The following is a 22,748-nucleotide window of genomic DNA, read 5'->3' on the forward strand; positions in this document are numbered from 1 at the left end:
TCGTAACATTTTTTAAACTCTTATATTTCTAGGCAAAATTTCAATAATATTTTTTTACTCTGGGATTTCCATTATGATCCATAAAAAAAAATTAATATTCTCTATTAAAATTAATTGTTGATAATTTCACCTATATCTAGGCAAGATATCAAGAATTATTTTACTTGAAATATTATCATATTTTATTTCTAAAACATCTTTTTTTTTTGAAACATTTAAAAAAAACTCACATGAAAATGTAAATACATGGAAATGTGATTTGGATTAGGGTTTGGGTCAAAATTTAGGTATGGAAATGCTTTGTTGGGGGTTTTGGGGTTTATAACAAGTTTAAAGTTTTGTTTAGGATTTAAGTGTAAGGTTTCGACTAAGGTCTAGGTTTAGGGTTTAAGGCTAGAGTTAGGCTTAAGGTTTAGGTTTGGGGTTTAAGTTTGGGTCTAAGTTTAGGGTCTAAGTTTATGGTTTAGTTTTAAGGTTTGACCTAGGTTTAGGTTTGACCTAGGGTTTAGGGTTTTAATGTGTAAGCAATGCATGACAAAAGCTTATGACATTTAAATGCTAATTCTACAATTGAACTATATGCAAATTATGAATGCAATTAAGTTGCCATGCAACTACATGGCTAAAGTAATTACACAAACACTAAACCAACTAAATAAGCATAAGAAAAAAAAAATACTAACTTTGTACAAGCGAACAACTACAAAACATGATGAGAAGGGGAATGAAGATTTCGACCAAGCATTGGGAATGCTTTAATGATTATTACAATGTCGTTAGAACTTATATCAAACACTTAGAAAACATAATAAAAGAACCTTTTATTTCATCAAACATTTTAGGAAAACACCATTCCATTAAATCTCATTTTCATTTCATTAAAGACCTAACAAACATTTAATTTCATACTTACATGTTTGAAGAATTTTTATCAAACATTTATCAAACATCTAGAAAACTGCCTATTATTGTTAGCTGAATTTTTATCAAATACTTGAAAAACTAAAAAAAATTAAAGCAAGCATTTTATTCATCAAAAGCATGATAAAGATATGATTTAATAAATCAAACAAGATTAACATAAGATCAACTCATCATAAACACATAAAAACCAAGAATCAAAGTATAGTATTTGAAACACTTACTTGTCAAATTGTTAGTAAGGTGTATATGTAGGATAGGGTTAGTATGGAATGTATGGTTTAGGTAATAAGTTTCCACAGGTGATCATATATGTTTGTCCTTTTTTTCTTCTTTTATATGGTTCCCTTTTTAAAACTGAAAGGATCATGACCTTCAATTTTGTCATTCTTGATGACATTTTCTATTATTTCCCCAAAAATAACCATATCTAGGGAAATTCTTTGTGGCATTGCTACTAATTTATCATAAAAAGGGGCATAAAAGATGTTAAAAAATTGTATAATAATTTTTTTTCAATCAATAAAGGTTAAACTTGGGTTGTTTGATTTTTCCAACATTAGGCATACTCTTTAAAGATCTTATTAAGCTGATTTTCCATTTTTTGTAGGGATAATTTATCTTACACCAGATCCACACATGCTTATACTATCAAATAAAAGATTTGACTAAATCCTTCTAAGAGTGAATTTTGCTTCAGTCCAACTGTATATACCATCTTGCTACAAATCTGATTAAATTATCTTAAAAGTAATAGATTAGCAGCTTGTCATTATGGGTATGTCCTATCATTTTTTGACAAAATATTGTGATATAAGTAGAACGACAGTTCATTTCATCATACATTTCAAAATTTGAGACTTTGAACTTAGTAGAGATAGCCAAACTTGGCACCAATCTAAGATCGTTACATTGATACTTCTGAAGATGTCACTTCCCTGCATTGCTTTTAACATTTTCCTAATTTATCATTTTTGTTTTGCATTTCAATATTTTCCACCTGATGAGATACACTTCTCAATTTCTCTTGTTCTAGTGGTTTGTCAAGGTTTTGAACCATTATGGATCAACAAGACTAGATTTTGGGTTCATATTAATGTGCACCAGTGGTTGATTAACAATAAGACCCATTTAGGTGTAGTTTTGCCTGCTCAATGGCTGTAATGTATGATGGTTTTTTTGTATTGATCCCTTCCCTCGATGTATATGTATCAGCATCATTTTTGCCATTCGATAGACTGGATAACAATTGTTTAAATTCCAACATCTATCTATTTATACTTTATTATATCTCGATCACATTTTTCCTAATTTTTTCTTAAGCTTTTTCAACCTTTTCAATTTTGGTCGTATTTTTTCTTTCAATAATTTAAAATTATGAACAAGTATTATATCTGTGCAAGATCAACTGTTCTAGGTTCTTTAGCCTTGCTATCCTTGAACCTTTTATTAATTACCATATGTTAAGAATGCATGATATGAAATTGTTATATACTGCCTAAAAAAGATCCCCTTAACATCCTCTAATATCTAGGTAAGATTCTTAAAGAAATCTCTTTTTGCCTTAAAGGTTTGATGAAAGTAATTTCATAACCATCATTTCCCAAGCAAATGATGAATATATGTTGTGAATGCAATGATAACTATTTAAGTGCATTTTTTCCATTATGTTTTTGTAAAAGGGATTTTCTTAAGCTTATTCAATATTTAGGTAGGATTTTTAATGATATCTCTTTTGCCTTTCAGGTTTGATGAAAGTATATTCACAACTACCACCTTTCTTTATAGGGAGCTGGTACCACCTATCACAGGAATGATGAATGCCAAGATATTTTTGATAAAATTAAAGAATATTTGACAAATCCACTTGTTATGGTACCACCCATCATAGGAAAACCCTTGATTTTGTATTTGGTTGTTTGTGCAAATTCCATGGGATGTGTGTTAAAACAAAGGGATGAAAAGCAAAAAAGAGCAAATCATTTATTAATTGAGTAAAAAATTCATTGATTATGAAGCTAAGTGTTCACAATTAGAGAAAATGTGCTCCACACTGGTTTAGACTACTCATAGGCTAAAGTAGTATACTCTATCATACAAACTAACTTGTGTTAAAATTGGATCCATTCAAGTACAACTTTGAGAAACCATCTCTATCAAGAAGAATAGGTAGGTGGCAGGTCATGCTTTCTAAGCACGATATTGCATACATGGCACAAAAGGTAGTAAAAAGAAGTGTAATAATTGACTTTCTTGCTAATTGTGTTGCAAATGACTATGAGCTAATGAAGTTCAACTTTCTAGATAAAACTTGATGGCTATTTTTTCAATTGAAAATTAGAAACCTGTGGTGAAATTGTGGACAAGGTTTTTTTATGGGCCATCTAATGTTTTATGATATGGCATTGGGATAGTATTGATATCTTCAAATGGAGATTAGGGTAGTATTGATATCTTTTAATGGAGATTATTATCCTAGCACTACAAGTTTGAATTTTAACAACACCAATAATGTAGCAGAATATAAAGCATGCATTATAGGCTTGCAAATTGCTATTGAAAAGAAAATCAAAATTCTAGAAGTCTATTAAGATTAAGCTTTAGTAATTTATTAGTTGAAAGATGAATGGGAAATAAGAGGCCTAAAGCTAGTATTATATAAAAAGCATATAGCTAGATTGATGGAGTAATTTGAGAAAATTCAATTTCAACATTGTCATCAAGAAGAGAATCAAATAGCAGGTGCCTTAGCTATACTAGAAGTAACGATTAGATTGAATTCAAGTATAAAAATTCAAACTATTATAATGCAAACATGAAAATCTCCAATGTATTGAACAAATGTTAAAGAAGATATGAATGGCTAGCAATGGTATTATGATATCATGTAGTATATCAAATATCAAATATACGTAGAGCATGCATCAAATAATGATAAAAAAATCCTAAAAAGATTGGCAATATGGTTTATTCTTGATGAGACAATTTTGTATAAAAAGAGTTAGGATTAGATACTACTCAGATGTGTAAATGTTACAGAAGCAAGAAAAAACTTGAAGAAAAGCACCAGGGAATATGTAGGATGCATGCAAATGGACATATGTTAGCCAGACAAGTGATGAGGGCAAGATATTTTTGGCTAACATCAGAAAGCGATTGTATCAACTATAAAAGAAAGTGCCATAAGTGTTAGATTTATGTAAATAAGATACATGCCCTTCCAATTCTCTTACATGTTCTAGCACCTTTGTGGTCATTTTCTAAGTGTGAAGTGAATGTGATTAGACCTATTACCCCAAAGGCTTCAAACAAACAATGATTATTTTCATAGTAATCAATTACTTCATAAAATGGGTAAAAATAACCTTATATGCTAGAGTTATATGATCGATTATATACAGATTCATAAAGAAAGAGATAATATGCTAATATGGACTCCTGAAAAAGGTCATCTCTAATAATGCCAGTAAATTAAACAATAAATTGATGAAAAAAATATGTATACAGTTTAGATAAAGTGTGACTAATGCTTATAAAAATTGGAAAATAAGACTAACGCCTATAAAAATTAGCATAAGAAGCTACATTTTGCTTTATTTGATTACAAAATGTCAATTTGTACTTCTAACAAAGCTACTCCTTTTTCATTGGTATATGGGATGAAGGCTATTTTGCTAATTGAAGTGAAAATCCCTTCTCTAAGAATTTTGATGGAAGCAAAACTAAATGAAGCATAATGGGTTCATAATCACTACGAGTAACTAAATCTTATAAAAAAAAAAGTTCACAATACTTTGTACATGATCAAATGTATCAAAAGAGAATAATGCAAGCACATGGTAAAAGGATATGGCCTATGCATTTTTATAAGGGTGATTAGTTTTTAAGAAGATATTGCTAAGTTGACATGATAATAGGGGAAAATAGACACCAAATTGGGAAGGGCTATGTGGTAAAAAAAGCTTTCTCAGGTGGAGCCCTAATTCTAACTAAAATGGATGGAGATGAGTTGCCAAATCTTATGAATTCAAACACTATCAGGAAGTATTTCACTTAAAAATTCAAAATAAAAAGAAATGAAAAAATAAACAAAAATAAAAAGAAAGAATCAGACTGAAAACCTAAAAAGAGCAATCTGAGTCAAAAAGGAAAAAATATCTAGGTTGAAAACTTGAAAAGTTGGCATAGGTGTAAGGAATGAGTTAGAAGAGATGTCTAAATCGAAAACATGAAAATGTGGCTTAGATATGAAAAAGACAACATTAAAATTGATGAGGGCAATGTGGGTTTGAAGAAAGTTTGTCGATAATTTCAGATTATAAGCAAGGTTCAGTGTGATAAACTTAAAAGGATCAAATATGTCAATGGGTTTTGAGAAATGATTCAGAGTAAACAAATTCATATTATCTTATATTCATTATTTAAAGAATTGAAGATTAATTCGTGATATTGTCTCAATTGCTTTCTTTATATTTCAAAAATTTTATATTTTTCTTTGGAACTTTGGAAAATTTACTTTTCAAGTAATGATGAATACCATTTTTCTTTTTTAGTTAAAGTTCTCTTGATCCTTCTTTATTCGTGAAATCATTGCATTTCTGATGGATTTGGGATAATGATTAATAATGTTCATAATAATCACTTATAATACTTTGGGAAGGTTTAATAATAATGAAAACAAAGGGAAAAGTAATAAAAAGGCAAAGATAAGAGAACAAAAAAAAAATTTGAGAAAAAAGTAAAAGATGAAAATGAAATGAAAACCAATGAATGAAAATGAAACTAATATGGAATGTATATTGGACAAGAATGGAACTTAAAAAAGAGATACAATGATAGTAAAGGTATTTGGAAAATGAAGAGTGTTTTTGGACAAAACAAATCTTTTTGCAAAAGATTAGATTTGTAATCATGTGGAAAATGAAAAAAAAAAAAGAGAAATGAAGAAGTGAAAGGAAAGAAAAAGAAAAAAGAAGAATCTAAAAAAAGGACTTTAATGGGACAAGAATGCTATATGGGTGTTGAGGATTTGTAAAATGAATTTCATGAGCCCAAGGTTTGAAAAACAAATTTGGTCCTAAGAACCTTGTTGCCATAATTATAAGCTTTTGGCATGAATTAAATGATTGCATTACATGCAGTGTGTTCCTTGCATTTTATTGTATACATTTTAAGCATGGTTTGGAAAATCAGACATGTTAAAAAAGAGATAAGTATTTTTCAAAAGAAAACCAGAGGTGAGAAAACAATTTTTGGGTTAAAAAATTTTTTTGTGAAAAATGTTAAATATAACCTGTAAACATTTCATGGATGAAATCTTTTAAAGTTTCAAAACCTCTCTATATGTAAAAAGCTTTTCACAGACAATGTCTTTTAAAGTTGCAAAAGCTCTGTATTAAATGAGCTTTTCATCGATGGAGTTTTTTAAAGTTTCAAAACCTCTATATAAAATAAGCTTTTCATGGATAAGATCATTTAAAGTTTCAAAACATCTGCTTATGATGAGCTTTCTAAGATGAGTTTTAAAGTTACATAGCCTTTGTTTAAATGAGTCTTTTTCAAGATGAGATTTTTAAAGTTGTTGAACCATTATTTAAAAGAGTTTTTCGAGAAAGAATTTTTAAAATTGTGAGGCCTCTAGTAAGAAGAGTTTTCTTTTCAATTTATTTTTATTAGAGGAATTAATAAAAATATAATTTAAGATCTCAAAAATCAAAGTCTAACCCTAAAGGCATCACAAAAGTAACAAAAACAAGCTTTAAAGACTTTCTTGTAAACTTAAGAAACCCACATTATCATTTCTTAGCAGTATAAAGTCATAATGTCGGCATAAGAGCAAAAAATCTAGAAAGGAGAAACAAATGATCTAAATTGCTTAACATGGGCAAAATTATCTTTTCATGTGGTAAAAGTGGATGGCCTCACATAAGAACAAGAGGAAATGTAAGGGTGATTTAGGTTATTGGATTAAAGATGCAAATATCCAAGGGTTCATATTCATAACCTTGATCACCAAGTTTGGCATAAAAAGACAAATCAATTTCATCCATTGGATTGTTTTAATCTAAAGGCTAAGAATAAATATACATAAAGACAAAGAAAATTTAAGACACATTTTTAACCCTTAGATTAAAGTGCTTTGATCTAATGGCTTACATTTCAAGCTTGGCTCATTAAGCTTTGGAGAAAAAAACAAACCTCCCTTGATGAAGTTTAATCTAATGGCTAGGATAAAAGGTGTAAAAAGACAAAAGAAATTGTAAACACATTTTCAACTTTTGGATTAAAGTTATATGATTCAATGGCCTACCTCAAGTCCTTTCTTACTAAGTCTTTGTAAGAAAATGCCAAATAATTCCCCATCCTTGGATGAATTAGGATCTAGTGGTTAGGAAAAAGGTAGGATTTTCTTTAAGAAAGGTGCAAAAGACCTAAGAAAAAAAAAGCCATCTCTTTTCTATTTCTCATTCAGCCATTCTTTGTTATCCCTTTTCATATAGTCATAACATACCTTTAAAAAGCTAGAAAAAAGTTGCAAAAAAAAATAATCCTAAAGATAGCTTTCTTAACCTTATTTTGATTTTTGTTTTCCTACCACTCCTATCTTCATTCATAGCCTTCATCCATAGATCACACTTGTGTTTTTTCTTCTCTTCTACCATTTTTTTTTTTTTGCTTAAAAGGAGACATTCTTATGGGTTAATCTCCAAATAAAGATGTTAGAAAAAAAAAAAAGAATGCCAACCCTTTTTCCATGGTTGTTTCATTTTCTTCTCTTTCTTGTCAATGTTCTAAGCTTTCTACCTTAGTTTTCCCAAGAAAAAGCTAGCAAAATGTCCTCTAAACATGATCATAAAGGCCTTGGCCTATACCTTTCCATGGCTAGGTCGAGACCCTCATTTCTTCCATGATGCTTTATTTACTTTAAATTATAGGTTTTTATGCTTTACATGTTAGAACTTTAGGCTTGTATGTTTTTTGTCTATTATGATTTTGGTTGTGATCTACTATGGATGAATAAAATGGTATTTTATTTTATTTTCTTATTGTTGTCTCAATCTTGAAATGATGTTTTAATGTTTAAATGAAGTTTCTTGTGTAAAAATGATCAGAATTGACATTAAGTGGCCAATGAAGCTTTTAGCCTTGACCATTTTCATGCCTAGGCCGAGATCTTCTCTCTCATATAGCCTTACATTGCTTGCTTTTATGTTTTTTTTTTAAAAAGTCTTAAATGAAAATTTTCTTTAATAGCATTTTTTTTGCTTGTGGTGTTTTAGTATAAATCATGTTATTAATGTTGGTTTAATGATGGATATATGAGATAATGAGAGTGAAAATGAGCCTTGAGGTTGAAAATACCATTGATAGGTTCTTTGGAACTTGAATCTAAATTTGGTGTTCAAAGGTCAATCTTTTTTGTTCATTTAGGTCATTTGGATAGTTTGTTGCATGTAGCATTATTCATTTCATCCATGATTAGCATTTGGGTTTGATGTTATTCTTATTGGTTTATACAAGTTATGTACATACATATTAATCACATTTTGCATGCATATCAATCACCCTAAACCAAAAGTAAAACTTTAAGTCTAACATGAAAAACTTTAAGTCTAACATGAAATCGAGACCCCAAAACTAAACCATAAAACTAACCCTAATTCTAAACCCTAACTTTAAATCCAAACTATAACCCATAGTCAAACCCTAACCGTAAACCTAACCCTTAAACCGAGACCTCAAAACCAAACTCTAAGCTTAACGTTAGCCCAAACCCTAAACCTTAACCTTAGCCAAAACCCTAAATTCCAAACCCTAGCATAAACTTTAAAACAAACCTCAAACTTGCTCAAAACCCCAAAGCAAACCCTTTCCAGAGCCTAAAATCCATACCAAACCCAAATTTAAACAATATTCCCATGCATTTGCCTTTTGCTTGTTTAATAATTGTTACGTACATTAGCATTCTAAATAGTCATTTATGTGAAATCTTTAGTTATATTCATGCTTTTATATATGGCATTCACATCTTATTGCATTTATAAAAAAACAATTATCTTTGCTTTTATAGATCATCATGAAAATCCCAAGGTAAAGGAATGTTTTTTTTAATTTTACCCAAATATAGAGAAGTTTAAAAAATGTTTCAATACAAAAAAATTCTATTTTCAAAATAATAAAAAATAAAATTTTGTGAAAATAAATGAAATTTAGGAAATTAAGTCTAAATATTAAAGTTAATGTCATATTTCTCCAAACTCAAAGATAATATGTAATTAATTGATATCATTTTTAAAATTAGCACTATAAGGGTGCTAATCTTTTCTCACACATAACTTAACTACCAAACCCATTCTAATTTTGAAAGTCAAAATTATATTTTTGATAAATTTTAAATTAGTAATAAGGTTTTATTGAAAAAAAAAATTTTAGGTGATTAATCCCACCTACCAAAATAATTAGTGGCAACTCTTTATTTTTATTTTTAAGTTTTTCATTATGTGGTCGAGTTCCTGAACACACATATTGTGACAATTTATACATAATTAAGATGCAATCAATCTATTCATCATATAAATTTTATATACTTTGACTTTTGTATGACCATCATTTAATGTGTTGATGTGACAACATTTTTTGTTTTTTTTTTCAATTTTTTTGTTATTAATTTTGATAAATTATGTGAAAAACCTTAAAGTAGGTGTCCACGTAGCACTCAAATTTATTTAGTTTTTCTTTCATCTTTTTTTGTTATTTTAATTAGATAAATTTTGTAATAAGAGGAACAGATGATAAGAATGATAAAATAATTTACATCTTATAGGTTTCAATTAGACAAAATTCAATAGGGCCTTTTTTTTTAAATCATAATTGAGTTTGAGTAAATTGGGTTTTTAAAGAGAAAAGATGTTAGATTGACGACGGATTAATGATATTTTGCCACAATCCAACTTGAGTTATATATATAGATATATATATATATATAAGTATATATTTTATTATTCATAATATAAATTTTGAACATTTTGTCGACATGTTTCACACCTAACCATTTTTTTATATACTTTTTTCTTTTTTATTTTCATTTTTACCTTTTTGCTTTTTTATATATTTTTTCTTTTTCTTCATTTCATAGATGATAGTTTTTTACATTTATGGTTGACTCATTTAATTATTAATTTAAAATATATATTTTTTGGTTTTTGGTTTTTTTTCTTTACCTTTTATTTTTTTAATTAAATAAATCTTGTTAGAAAATAATATCAATGATCGGCTTTTGATCCATCCTGATCCGATAAAAAACAATTCTTTTAAATTGAAATCATTAAACACTAAAACCTTATATAATCAAGATTCTAACTTTCTTCACGCAAAAAATGTTAGAAATTGAATTTCCTTGCAAGATGAAAAGAGGGCTTTAAGAAACAGAAAATAGTACATGTTTTTCAGCCAATCCTTCGTACGAGATTCCAAAATGACAGGGATCTTCCAAAAAAAAAATGATGCAAAGAACTCGTTGATATCTGCATCTGGGAAATGTGATCTTAGAAAACGTTCAACTGTTGGCTTGCTTGCATGGCTTTCGAAGAACTTTTGGAACAGCGAGAAATCTATCGTTGTAGAAGCCAGAGCTGCTGACCCTCTTCCCCACCCTCCAGCTCCAATTATCACCAGGATTTGGCCAATCTATAGAAGCATAAGGCAATTCTTCCCCACCACTACCAGGTGGAACTGGTGTAGGGAGCTTATTCTCTTTAATTAGAGGGGACAGTCATTATTTCCATTAGGGATATCATTCCCCTGAATTTCATCTTTTGGTTCTGATGTAAGGGAAGCCGGTCCAGCATAGTAACTACAATTGGGATAAAATAGCATTCAAGAAAACATAATGAATTCACCAGAAACTTGCAAAGAGACATCTTCTTAATTACTTAAAAATTCATCTGACTTCATTTGAACATACGTTGAAGCTGCTATGCACACTAATTTATGAATAAACCATAACAACAAGAATAACATTGTGCAATAGTTGATGACTTTGGAATGAGAATGATGGTTTATCCCTGGATTCAGAAATAGAAGGTTCCGCTCTTACCTAATTACTATAAATGATATTTCCAATTGCAGGTAGTTTACATTGTTAACAATGAGGCGAGAGTAATATGAAGCCCCTCTAAATCACAGCTTAGGAAAACAAAACAATCTTATGAGCAAGCAAATAAAATCATAGTATGTCCAAAGAACCATGCATCATTGCTAATTGTTACACATGTTGAACGAGAGATTTTGAGGCTTGCTCTATGCCAAAGAAGAATCACACCCCTAAGAAATAGAAAATTCTTTAAATTATGGTAACGAATCTTTCAGTCATTACATTCAAAATAAGCATTTTAAAACTATTTTAAACAAGAACTTGGAAAGAAAAACTAAATTAAACTTGAATTCTCATTATTATCTGCTTAAACTCATCCCAATAACAAATATCGAAGAAAAATGAGCAAATAAAAAGAAACAAGAAAACCATGTAGGAATAAAAGACAGATGAAAACAACAAACTTACTCTGGAAAGAGATCTTGATAGATATCCATGTGAGGAGGACTATCAAAGTCAGAAGGGCCATAGTGTGAGGGGAACTGCCCATATGAGGAGGAGTATCCATATTGGGAGGAGAAGAAATTGACATCATCAGAACAAAAATTCCTATAGACCTGCAACATTAAGGCACCCAAAGATATATAAAGATGGAAGATTTGATCTTTAGACTCTCGCTCAAAAGTAATCTTTCATTGTGAGAAATGGTAAGACACTGAAGACAGCAAATAAGAGATCTTTCATTACGATACCAAAAAATTAAGAAACTGGATTTACAAGTTGACAAAATGTAAATCTAAGGCTTAGAGAAATGATGTCTCAAATAACAACAGTTAGTCTTGAATCTCTCACAACTCACCAGGAAGAATAAGGGCCCCTTTAAAATACACCCCAAAATTTTCTTTATACACTTCCAAAATTTTCTTCTAAAAATACTTGCATAGCAAATACTAATTTTAATCTTTAGTAAGTGACAAAAATACTCTTAATAACTTATATACAGCAAAACTAACTTCGTAAATCTTAGAAATAGATTTTCGAGAATTATATTGTGTTCTCAGTAATCTATTTTTGAGAAAAAAATATAATTCTTAGAAATTCATTTTCGAGAACACAATAAAATTATATTGTGTTCTTATAAATAGATTTCCAAGAATCATCTTGTATTCTCGAAAATCTATTTTGAAAATACATAAATTTTTATTTAAATATCTATTTAATTATAAACTCTTGACAACATTTCATTTTAATTTATATAAAATAAATATATTTACTCTTAAAATAAATAATACTAAAATAAATAAATATGATGTGTTAAAATCTCCAAATGTCTCTAATAATTTTTTCTGAGGTATGGCTCAATACGGATTTTTAATATTTATGCCACCAATATCTTTCAACCACCAGGATACTAGTGGTCAAAAAATTAGATGTCTTAACTGTAAGATTTGTCAATCTGCTGATGACATTGTTATGGTCAATGTTTTATAAGGTGTTCGAGCACTGACTAGCATGCATGCATATATATAAGTCATCGATGTATCTATTCTTACTTGATTACATGTACGAATGAAAGTGACATCTTAGTTCTCAAGCACGCACAGGCATAAATGTGTTTTTGTCTTGAGATCATAAAACCAAGAATATCTTTTTACCTATGCAAAACCAAAAAATTAGAAAACTAGAAAATGGTGTTTTCAATTTTTTGGAGACTCAAGAGAAAGAACAAGTTTATGCCATTCATATTAAGAATATTGATTTGAGTTTCAATCACACACATGATCAAATAAATGGGTTCATAAATGCATAATTAAAGTTTTCAATGATTAAAAATAAAATTGACTTTCTTGAAAATAGATATCCAAGAAGACTCAAAGATTCTTAAAAATTTATTTCCGAGAAGACTCAAAGCTTTTCAGGAATGGATAATCGATAAGTTTTGAGTTTTCTCGAGAATCTTTGAGATTTTTCATAAATGAATATTTGAAAATTTTTAAAACTTCTCCAATAAAAATGGATATCCGAGAATTTTTAAAACTTTTTCAATATCCATTTTCAAGAAGTTTCAAACTTTTTGGATATTTATTTTTGAAATATTAGATTTTAAAAAATTAAGAGAGAAGAAAAGAGAAATGGTAAAAATGAAAAATAAAAAATATAGGGTGAGAATGTATTTAATAAAAATAAAAACTTGAATTTTGAATATAAAATATATTTAGAAATGACATTTATAAAATAAAAAGCGCGGTATAAATAGAATTCCCTGGAGAAGAATCTAGCAGCTTTAGGGTCACTGAAGAAGGGAAATGATTGTTTTATCCCTTCTAAAAGTACTTGCTATTTGTGTACGAAGGATGTTGAGATTGGGTGATGGTGATAGAATGTTCAACAGAAAACGTATAAAAACAGAGTATTTTGTTTCATATTGGCCCATGCTTCTCTTTGGTCCCTTTTCTGCTCACGAACTTAAGCCATGTTGTTGCGACTTATTTATTTATTTATAATTATGAGCTGAGGTTGTCGGAATTAAATATTATCATTATTTTATTACCAGATCACGTAAATATTATTGATATAATATAATTGATTTTATTTATGTAAATTTTTTATTTTAATTTCTTTTTTTAATCCAATGATTGATTTGAATGTTTCTCTTTTTCACTTAAATTTTTTTTTTTATTAATGCCTCACTTAAATTTTACTTAAATTTTTTTACAGATTGGTAAAATATGTCAAGTGTAATACTATATCATTGAATTGGTGAAATCTAGAAATTGGAAATAATTAAAACATAAAAAAAGTTGCTAAAGTATTTCAATTTTTTAAAATAAATTATTACATGTTTTAATCCAAATAAGTCTTTATCTTTTGATTTTTATCAAAATAAATTTTTATTTAAAAAAATTAATTTATGTTAAAGATTTGTTTGATTATAAATTAAAAGTTAACTAATTCACTTTTTTAAATAAACTTTTATACTTTTTTTAATCCAAATAAGCCCTATCGATTGATTTATATCAAAATAAGTCTTTCCTTCAACCAAAAAATTAATTTATGTTAAGGATGTGTTTAGTTATAAATAAAAAGTTAAGAGTATATTTGGATACAAATTAAAGGTTAAGAATTTATGTGGCTATAATAAAAATATAAGTACTTATCTAACTAAAATGATAAAATTTTTAAATTTTCTTTTATTATTTTAGCCTTTCAAAAATTAATTTGCTTAAAATTTAAGGAAACTAAAATTAGAGCATTAATAATTAGTATGCCTACAAAAAGAAATTAAGCGAATTGGCGAAGTACAGAAATGGTTGTTCTTTGACTTTGTGATTCAGATTACTTCCTATTGTTGTGAGAGAATACGGAGAAGGCGCAGCAAGTTTTTGAGAATTTTATACTATGAAGTTACAGAAACAGATGCTCAGTCAATATATTGGAGGATGTGGGATCAAAAAGCATGGAGAAATACTCGTTAATCATTGAATTAGATACTCGGCTATTTTCGATCTTGAAAACAGTAACTACATGAGCAAACATTGTTGCGACTAGCGGATGAAAAGAAACATGGGGAAAAATATAATCAAGTGCCCAATCAACGGAAATACACGTTTTTGGCACTATGAAGTGATTCCCATTTTGAACTCTTTGCTCCTATATCAACTACTCATTACAAAAATCTTACTTGTGTATTTTATCTATCCTCTCGCGCATTAACTCAACACTATATGTTTTCTGACGAGGGTTCTATAAGTGAAATGCTCTCTCCTTAACTGTCCAAAATGGTGAAGTATAAATCACTCATCAGACATGATCAATTTCTTTAGCTTCTGCATGTTTAGCCTATCTTCTTGGAATTAAATATATTTTGGAGTTTTATATAGAACAGGTATCATTGAGGGTGGAAAAACATGCCTGAAAAGAAGACATTGTTCGATTATTTCATGGCAGCAGTACTGCTGTCATCTTCGGACAGACGTTTTAGATTTTTTTTTTTTTTGTTTAATGATTTCCATGCAAGTATTCTTCATACATAATCATCAACTGTTCCGCTACCTGTGGAAGTAATGAGGATAGAATCACAATTTACATAAGAAAAAAAAAAGATTGAACAAATTTGCAAAGAACTGAAATTTTACTTGAGCCTAACAACATGAAGAAACCAATTTAGATAAAAAGGTTATATACCTCCTCAATGCTTCCATCCTCAATCTCTGTATTTAGAGATAGTAGCATGCTTTCATGAAGCAAATTTTCTAAATCTTCTATCTCAAGTGCTGCAAAATCAATATATAGTTCAGTACTCATATTTCATACCAACTTGTTCCACCTTAAGAAATCTTCAGGAGAACAAAATATCCAGGAAACATGAGCAAGAGTAAAATAAATTAACCTTTGGATTGAAAGAACCAAGAGAAGACATCAGCGGCAAGCTGTTGGGATTTCTGAAAGGAATCGTGGCCACCCCATTGGTTTTGGACAGCCATTTGAAGACCGTGCCATCGGGACAGAAGCAACGTAATTCCTTCCTGGAGATGAAAGGCAGCCTCAGGCTTTTGAAGAGTAGAGGGAAAACTCGAACGGTTGTCCCCATTCAAGGATCCCATATTATGAGCCCTCTAATTCTGCTCTCTCTTCTCCTCAAGAATCAAGATATCTCAAAACAGTTAAAACATAATGTTGGGGAGATACATATATATAAAGAGAGAGAGAAAGTTCTTTTTGTTCCTTGTTTTGTTGACAATATGGGTGTAAGATAGAAAGAGGTGCGAAAAGTTGGGATCAGAGGAGAAACGGTCAGTTGAGAAAACAAACCGTCGGACCAATGATTGAACAGCCAACTAGATATTGAGCAGCTACACGACAAAAATGATGTATAATCACAAAAAACTTCACAATCTGTGGAGATTGTCATAGTGCCTTCATCACCTTGTTTATATCTGGCATTGTTGGGAGAGAAATTATTGCGAGAAACTTCAGGGACTGTCTAAAAGATTATTGGTGAATAATTTATATAAACAACTTATTTTATGAAACATAATCAACAAATTTTGTTTCTCATTTTTTCCATCTTAAACTATTTTCTTACTAGGTTTTTGCAAAGCAAATTTTCAAGTGGGAACTAGGCATACCTTGACGCCCCATTTAGTCTGAAGCTTTAGTTAGATTTAATTGTTTCCAATTTTATTTTATTTATTTATTTCTCAATATTTTTTATTTTATTTTGGCTTATTTAAAGACAAAAGGAAGAGAGATCCCGAAATTACAAAAAGAAGGAGCTAGGTTTGAAAAAGGACTAAAATTCTACATTATTTTGAAATTAAAAGTCTTGTTACATAGGATTAAAATCCTAATCAAATGTATAATGTATTTGACTTGATTTTGGAGAGAGATCCGAATGGAATTAAAGTTAAACTCTAAAACCCAAATCTTTGCGAAAGTGAATAAGAGGAAGTTTTTATTCCATTTGAGTACACATAAGAATCAATAGCAATTGTTAGGCAGAAAAGACAAACTTGCAAAATTTTTTAGCACTAGTTATCTTTAATTTTGGGGTTTGCTTGGCTGTGGTTTTATGCTCTAAGGGTTTTTCATCAATTGGTAGAAGGAGATATATAAAAAGCGACGTCTACATAACAAGAAATGTTTTTTTTACCGGCACTTAAAAGATTAAAAAAGTGCCACTATTACTATTGTAGGTAATTCTTTGACCACCTGCTAAGTAAGTATTGGTGAAAACTTTTTGATGGTGAAATTACCAGTACTGAGATTACACGTATATTTGACAGCACGTCATTTTTTGGTACTTTAAACTACCATTGTAAATAGAAAAACATTTAATGGTATTTTAAAATAGCAGTAAAAGTCACATTTTATTTAAATTTTTTTTATTTATTGAGTTAGTTATATTAACACTTAAAATTATTTTTAAAAATTTTTAAAAATTTTTTTAAATAATTTTCACATTTCTAATCCTTATATCGAATGAAATTAAAAACCAATTCATATCAATTAATGGAGATTGAAGGTTGAGAAATGAAAGCCAGCAAATCCCAACTTTTGCAATTTTTGGCAAAAGATATTTTTAGATTACTTATTTCCCAAATTTTGCTTTTTTTATTACAGAACAATAATCGCCTCACATGTGCATCACACTTGAAGTATGTAAGCATAGTTAAAATCAGGCAGAAACCTTTGAATTTCATATTAATAAAGTAACAATATCATTGTAACTAAGAGTTTAACAATTTACATTTCTTTTAAAGAAAAAGGTAGGAATACTGCTAATATTCCAGCGGGCAGCCACATCCCTACCCTCATCTATATCAACTTCTAAGAACACCACTTTCACATATTTTACAGCTAAACTTGTATAAAGAGGAGAGATGAAGTGACAGGGACCACACCATGTTGTAGTGAAGTACAATATCATAAGGCGAGATGTTCTTGTAGTAGCATTCAACTTAGTTTCCAACTCACTAGCGGAGTGAATGCCAATAACTTGCCCTGTTAATTTCAAAAAGCATTCGAAGGTAGCATACATAAATACTTGTCCCATAACTAACAGTAATGCAATTCACATGTGCATAAAAGAAATAATCCTAATGGGCGGTATGGACTCTTCCAACTGATCCACGAGTTTTTATGACCCAGAAGTTTGTTATACTAAAATATTGCAAGAGAACAAGAATGAATTGGAGAAATGAATAAAACAGTACGAGTAGTACTGATACAAGAAATTCATTACCCACAGAGACTTAAGATCAGCATTGCAAACGATTTGTTATAGTAGTGTAGGAAGATGTTCCAGTCTCTTAGGCCATTTTGAGTCTTTAATTACATTATGAACACTAGCTTCTCTTTAGCTAGAAAGAAGTGACAATATCATTTGATAGATCTGAAATTATTAAAAGGACAAGTTTGAAAAATAAAAAGAGATGAATGAATCTTTTTATATCTTTTTTGAATATTAAGATATGAATGAATGACAATGAGAAGCAGATTGTGTGACAATAAACATCTTTTAAGTAGCATCCACAAAAGTTTTCATCATGTATAGCCCAAATTAAGATTAGGGTAGGTAAGCCTTGTATGAAACTTTTGTTTTCAAGAAAACCCAATAGGAAAAGGTTATGCGACAATTTAGCACTGATATCTGTTGGGGAGATAAACCACACTTGGAGCCCATGAGAGCATACTAGAGAGTCCATACATACATGTTGGATATCACTTGAGCCCAAAAGCTTAAACTATGAGGTTCTTAGATCCTTCATGCATATATAAGACATCTTGTTCAGATTTTCTAATGATGTGAGAATCTTTACTCACATGTGAACCTTATCCCAACAATCTCCCCCATTTACTTGTGAGTTCTAATCAAGTTCCACCTCAGCTCCCTCGTGCGAGTAAGTCCTATCAACACCTTCTTTGGGTTAGGCAACCTCACATCTCTAGTGCACCTTTTAGGCTATGGCACATCACTCAACCTGGGTGCCTAGGTTGTCTCAATGCTCCCTCAAGCTTACATTTCAAGTTGACTCACCACATCACCCACTTGGGTGTTTCACTTCTGCATATTATTATATACTCACTGCATTCAAGTTGAATCTTTTAATACTGACGTTCGAGCATATGAAGTTGATGGACACAACCAACCTCAAATCTGCCAACAATCTCCTTCCAACAACATTACTGGGATTTGAACCTGTGACTTCTCGAACTCTTGACTTTTTTGGCTCTAATATCACTTGTTAGGGAGATAAACCACGCTTGGAGCCTATGGGAGTATATCAGAGAGCCCATACATACATGTTGGACACCACTTGAGTCCAAAAGCTTAAGCTATTAGGTTTTCAGGTCCTTCATGGATATATAGGACATCTTATTCAGATTTCTTAATAATGTGAGATTTTTTACTCACATGTAAATCTTATCCTAACAATATCTTATTAAAAGAAAAATGCATTTTAGCAACCTCATGCAAGATAGCTAACACCGCACACAAGCTTATAAATAGCATGCCTAGTAAGCAAGAATAAAAACCAAAAAAATCCATAATTTAAGGAAATAAAGCTATCTAGTGAAAACAATCAAATTGAAAATTTTGGCTAAAGTGACAGCAATGAAGCTTACATAGCTAAGGTTCAAGTAGCCATACTTTTGAATAATGATGTCCATATTGTGGTTTAAATCTTGAATAGCACTGGAGAGACTACATCACCTAGACCTCTAACCTACAAAGTTATAAAAAGAAAGCAACTGAGAAAAAGCAATAGGGGCCATCTCAATAACAAAATGCACAATATTCATTGGTGGCTTTTTCACAATTCCTCCAAAAATAGGTATATGGTAATCCATACCAGCATTGTTGTCAAAAGTTCTACCATTTTCCCTTTCAGAGAATACAAAGTCTGTCATATATGCATCCAATGGAACTTTGACTGCAAAGACACATTAAGTGAGTAAGTCTTTGCTTTCAAAAGTAGAAAAAACCTCTAAAGTGCAAGGACATCAAGAATGCAACAGTAATACAAAGATTTAATGCAACAAAAGCCAAAAATAAAAAGAACGCCATATGTTGCCTAAGGAGATGATATAAAGCAATAATTGATAAGTCATATATGCCTAAAACTTAGTCACAAATTAAATTCCAAGTAATTAATTAGTCTGGATTTGTAATTCACATTTGTTATCTTGGGCCAAAAAAGCTGTCAAAGAGAGAGGATCAGCAAGCAAAAGATGATAAAATGGTGAATGCAAATAGCAAATGATCCAAAAAGATTATGTTGGTGCCATACAGTAGTGAATACTATACAAAGGCAATGTTGGTGTCACACAATTTTCACCATCAGGTTTTGCTTCTGAGATTGGCCTTGCAGTTGTCACCGTGGTTGAAAGAGCACCAGCAACTATGGAAGCCACTGTGTATTCATGATAATGTTTCCTTTTATGCACTTTGTAACCATTTGGCATGAAGCTTTCTACTATAATCTAGCAAAAGAAAATAGAACTATATCACTTGATGTGTACAGTTTTAATTTAGTGGAAATAGATTTGATCAAATATGCTGATTTATGCTTAAATATCCATTTAAGGAAGAAAACCCTTTCGATGTGTTACAGTCCAATTAGAACATATAAATTTCCAAGCATAGAACTAGAATGTAGATTCAAGACATTATTTAATATGACAAATGGTGGTTGACTAAACTATCATAAATTAGTCAACAAATTAATAAAATGACTACAGATTCGTGAATATAATAACAAAGAGCAAATGACTTACTTGTATAGGGCTAGCAACCACCAATATACCAACAAATCCACCACTTATTACACAACCATCTGGTCTAGCCAATAAAACACTCAACCCACTAGTTCTACTTTTTACACCACCAATGTCACTGACTATAAAAGAACCAGTTATGGACAATATCTCAAAGCAACCCTGCAAAGTAATTCAAATTTCAACCATTACAAGGATAAAAAGAGGTTTTAACTTATATGTAAAGACATAAGAATAGATCAATAGAACAAATAAAGAAAAAAAAATCAAACCTGAAAGTTGGCGACATTAAGACAGCATGTGGTGAAACAAAGTCTAAAAGCCAACTAAGAAACAACCTAAAATATGGCCTTGGGACCAATCAACCTATCTAAACTTTGAATTAAATAAATATATATATTCTCACTATACTTAAATTAATTGCTAATATATGCCAATCTTTACTACTAATATACCATCACTTCATTCAGAAAACTAGTATTTTATAGTTAATAGTGTGGGATGAAATTCAATGCAAGCAATTTTCTATAAAGATTTGATTTTGCGTTTCAAACATGTAGTTATTGATTGGCCAAGCTTATGTACTATCTTATTTTTTATGCACGTCTAAATTATTCACTTTATTTTTACACATGGCTGCCTCTATATAGGCAAGCTATAATGGTCATTGATATGAAAATGGTGATTATGATGCTATTGTATACTAAAAATAGGGAAGAGCAAAGAAAATAGTACAAGAACTGAAACTATCTTAAAACAAAAAAACTTCATATGCTAAAATTCATAGAGGCATTTACACAAACATTACATAGACATAGTAATTAACACACAAAAAAACCAATTGGTGCCCAAAAAGTACTAAAGCTAGAAACTACATATAGGGTCTACACACAAAAATTCAAATGTTTTCTCTATTCTATATATTCCACATCATACATATAACTAAAGCTATATTAAAATAATTCTAAATGTTCCACACAAAATTAGGATTTCAATGAAATTGCAGAAAGAAAATTAAAATTCATACCTGAAGCCAAATAAAATAAAAGCCTCTTTCATTTTCTTCAATTTTTCTTCATTTTTCTAACTAAGCAACTACATACATTTCATTAATCATAGCTTTAATACAATTTATTCCTATTCTTCTTTCACAAGAGAAATTGAAAAAAAATTTAACTTGATGATTTTGAGATAAAATGAATAATTAAAAAAACAAAAGAGATTATATCAGAAAAGAATAGAGTATGAGACCAAAAAGAAAAAGAAATTGATAGAGAATTTAGCAATAATTTTCATTCCTAACCTTGAAACGCTTGTTTTATATATTTATAACTCATTTCTTAAATGACTAATAGGACTATACTCTTATCCATAAATTACTCAGCATAACTAATTGACAACTTTTTTATCCCTAAAGTACTTAACAAGCTCTTTATACTTCACTGACAGTTCTTTTAACCTCACTTAGCATTATGCTACCAACTTCATTCATGCTCCAGACTTTTTGACATTTCAACCCAACTTTGTTATTTCTACAACTGGATGATAACATCACATTACCCTCCTCTTCAAGGGATCCATATCCCTAAAGATCAAATGAAAAGAATTTGGACTTTATGGTATAATTAGCATATTTAGGACCTAACTTAGAGAGTTCATGTAGCTTAGCTTGTCTATAGGCATCCATTAAACTAGTAGGTACATTAGCTTTGACCTTATATTCTAAGTCATCTTTAAGCTTACTCACAAAGCTAGAAATCAAGTATTCTTCATTTAGATAAGGGTTAAACTGCAACATGTATGGCTTTAATTCTTCAAAGCTTTCTTGGTAGTCTTTCGCTGTACTTTTCTGAAGTAACTTATTAAAATCTTCTATCACATTTAAGTAAGTTCCATTACAAAACCTGTTGCATAAATCTTGAGCAAACTCTGACCAAGTCACTATATTCTTCTACATGCTATAATCATAGAACCAGGTTTCTGACTTCCCTACAAATACATTACTGCAATTTTTAATTTTTTTTATGGTTTAAAATGAAAAAAATAGCAAAATACTTCTAACATTTTTTATCCACCTTTTGGGGTTATGTCCATCAAAATTAGGTAGTTTAATCTTAGGTTTTGGGGTATATGCACTTATAGTAGTATAAGGATTACTACTTTCATGGTTGTTGCATTGCTACATTCTACCCTGAAAAATACTACTACTAGACTCAAATTGGGTATTAGCAAACAACCCTGGTTCATTAGTCTTATAGACATATTTTCTTTGGTTGTTAATCATAGTGATTACAACAGGAGAATTACCATATTTTTTTAGTAAAAAGTCGATTGTCGGTTGATTGCTGTTGTCATTGGCTACACATTTTGTCTCTGATTGAGTTTGCAACGTTTCCTTTGGATTCAACAAATCCATAACCTATTGCATGTACTTATTTTCATTTAACAGGGC

General features: G+C 30.0%; 2 protein-coding genes and 1 pseudogene across 10 annotated transcripts; all 3 read right to left on the bottom strand.

The window, feature by feature from the left end:
* Positions 1-10,287: 10,287 nt before the first annotated feature.
* On the bottom strand, positions 10,288-11,758 carry LOC149510867 (uncharacterized; annotated as a pseudogene).
* A 2,582-nt stretch (positions 11,759-14,340) lies between these two features.
* On the bottom strand, positions 14,341-15,667 carry LOC111279360 (Pre-rRNA-processing protein TSR2, conserved region). The gene is made up of 3 exons (XM_022866363.2): positions 15,405-15,667; positions 15,200-15,288; positions 14,341-15,067 (listed from the first exon to the last, which is right to left on the bottom strand). The coding sequence occupies exons 1-3, from the start codon at positions 15,616-15,618 to the stop codon at positions 15,014-15,016; spliced, it is 357 nt and encodes a 118-aa protein (XP_022722098.1). The 5' UTR covers positions 15,619-15,667; the 3' UTR covers positions 14,341-15,013.
* A 1,516-nt stretch (positions 15,668-17,183) lies between these two features.
* On the bottom strand, positions 17,184-22,159 carry LOC149510868 (TPR repeat-containing thioredoxin TDX-like). 9 transcript variants are annotated; one of them, XR_016334718.1, is made up of 5 exons: positions 20,297-21,292; positions 19,858-20,002; positions 19,372-19,452; positions 19,170-19,245; positions 17,184-17,518 (listed from the first exon to the last, which is right to left on the bottom strand). XR_016334718.1 is itself a non-coding variant. In XM_089756460.1 (5 exons), the coding sequence occupies exons 3-5, from the start codon at positions 19,982-19,984 to the stop codon at positions 17,253-17,255; spliced, it is 522 nt and encodes a 173-aa protein (XP_089612586.1). In that variant the 5' UTR covers positions 19,985-20,002; positions 20,297-20,458; positions 21,600-22,159; the 3' UTR covers positions 17,184-17,252. The 9 variants fall into 9 exon arrangements, 5 of the variants coding, with proteins under 5 accessions (XP_089612586.1, XP_089612587.1, XP_089612589.1 ...); XR_016334717.1 differs by having other exon boundaries at positions 19,849-20,002; XR_016334715.1 differs by having other exon boundaries at positions 19,810-20,002.
* Between the last annotated feature and the right edge of the window lie 589 nt (positions 22,160-22,748).

This window comes from Durio zibethinus, chromosome 27, assembly GCF_047325235.1.
Source record: "Durio zibethinus cultivar Kanyao isolate XHJ-2024 chromosome 27, ASM4732523v1, whole genome shotgun sequence".
Lineage (NCBI taxonomy): Eukaryota > Viridiplantae > Streptophyta > Magnoliopsida > Malvales > Malvaceae > Durio > Durio zibethinus.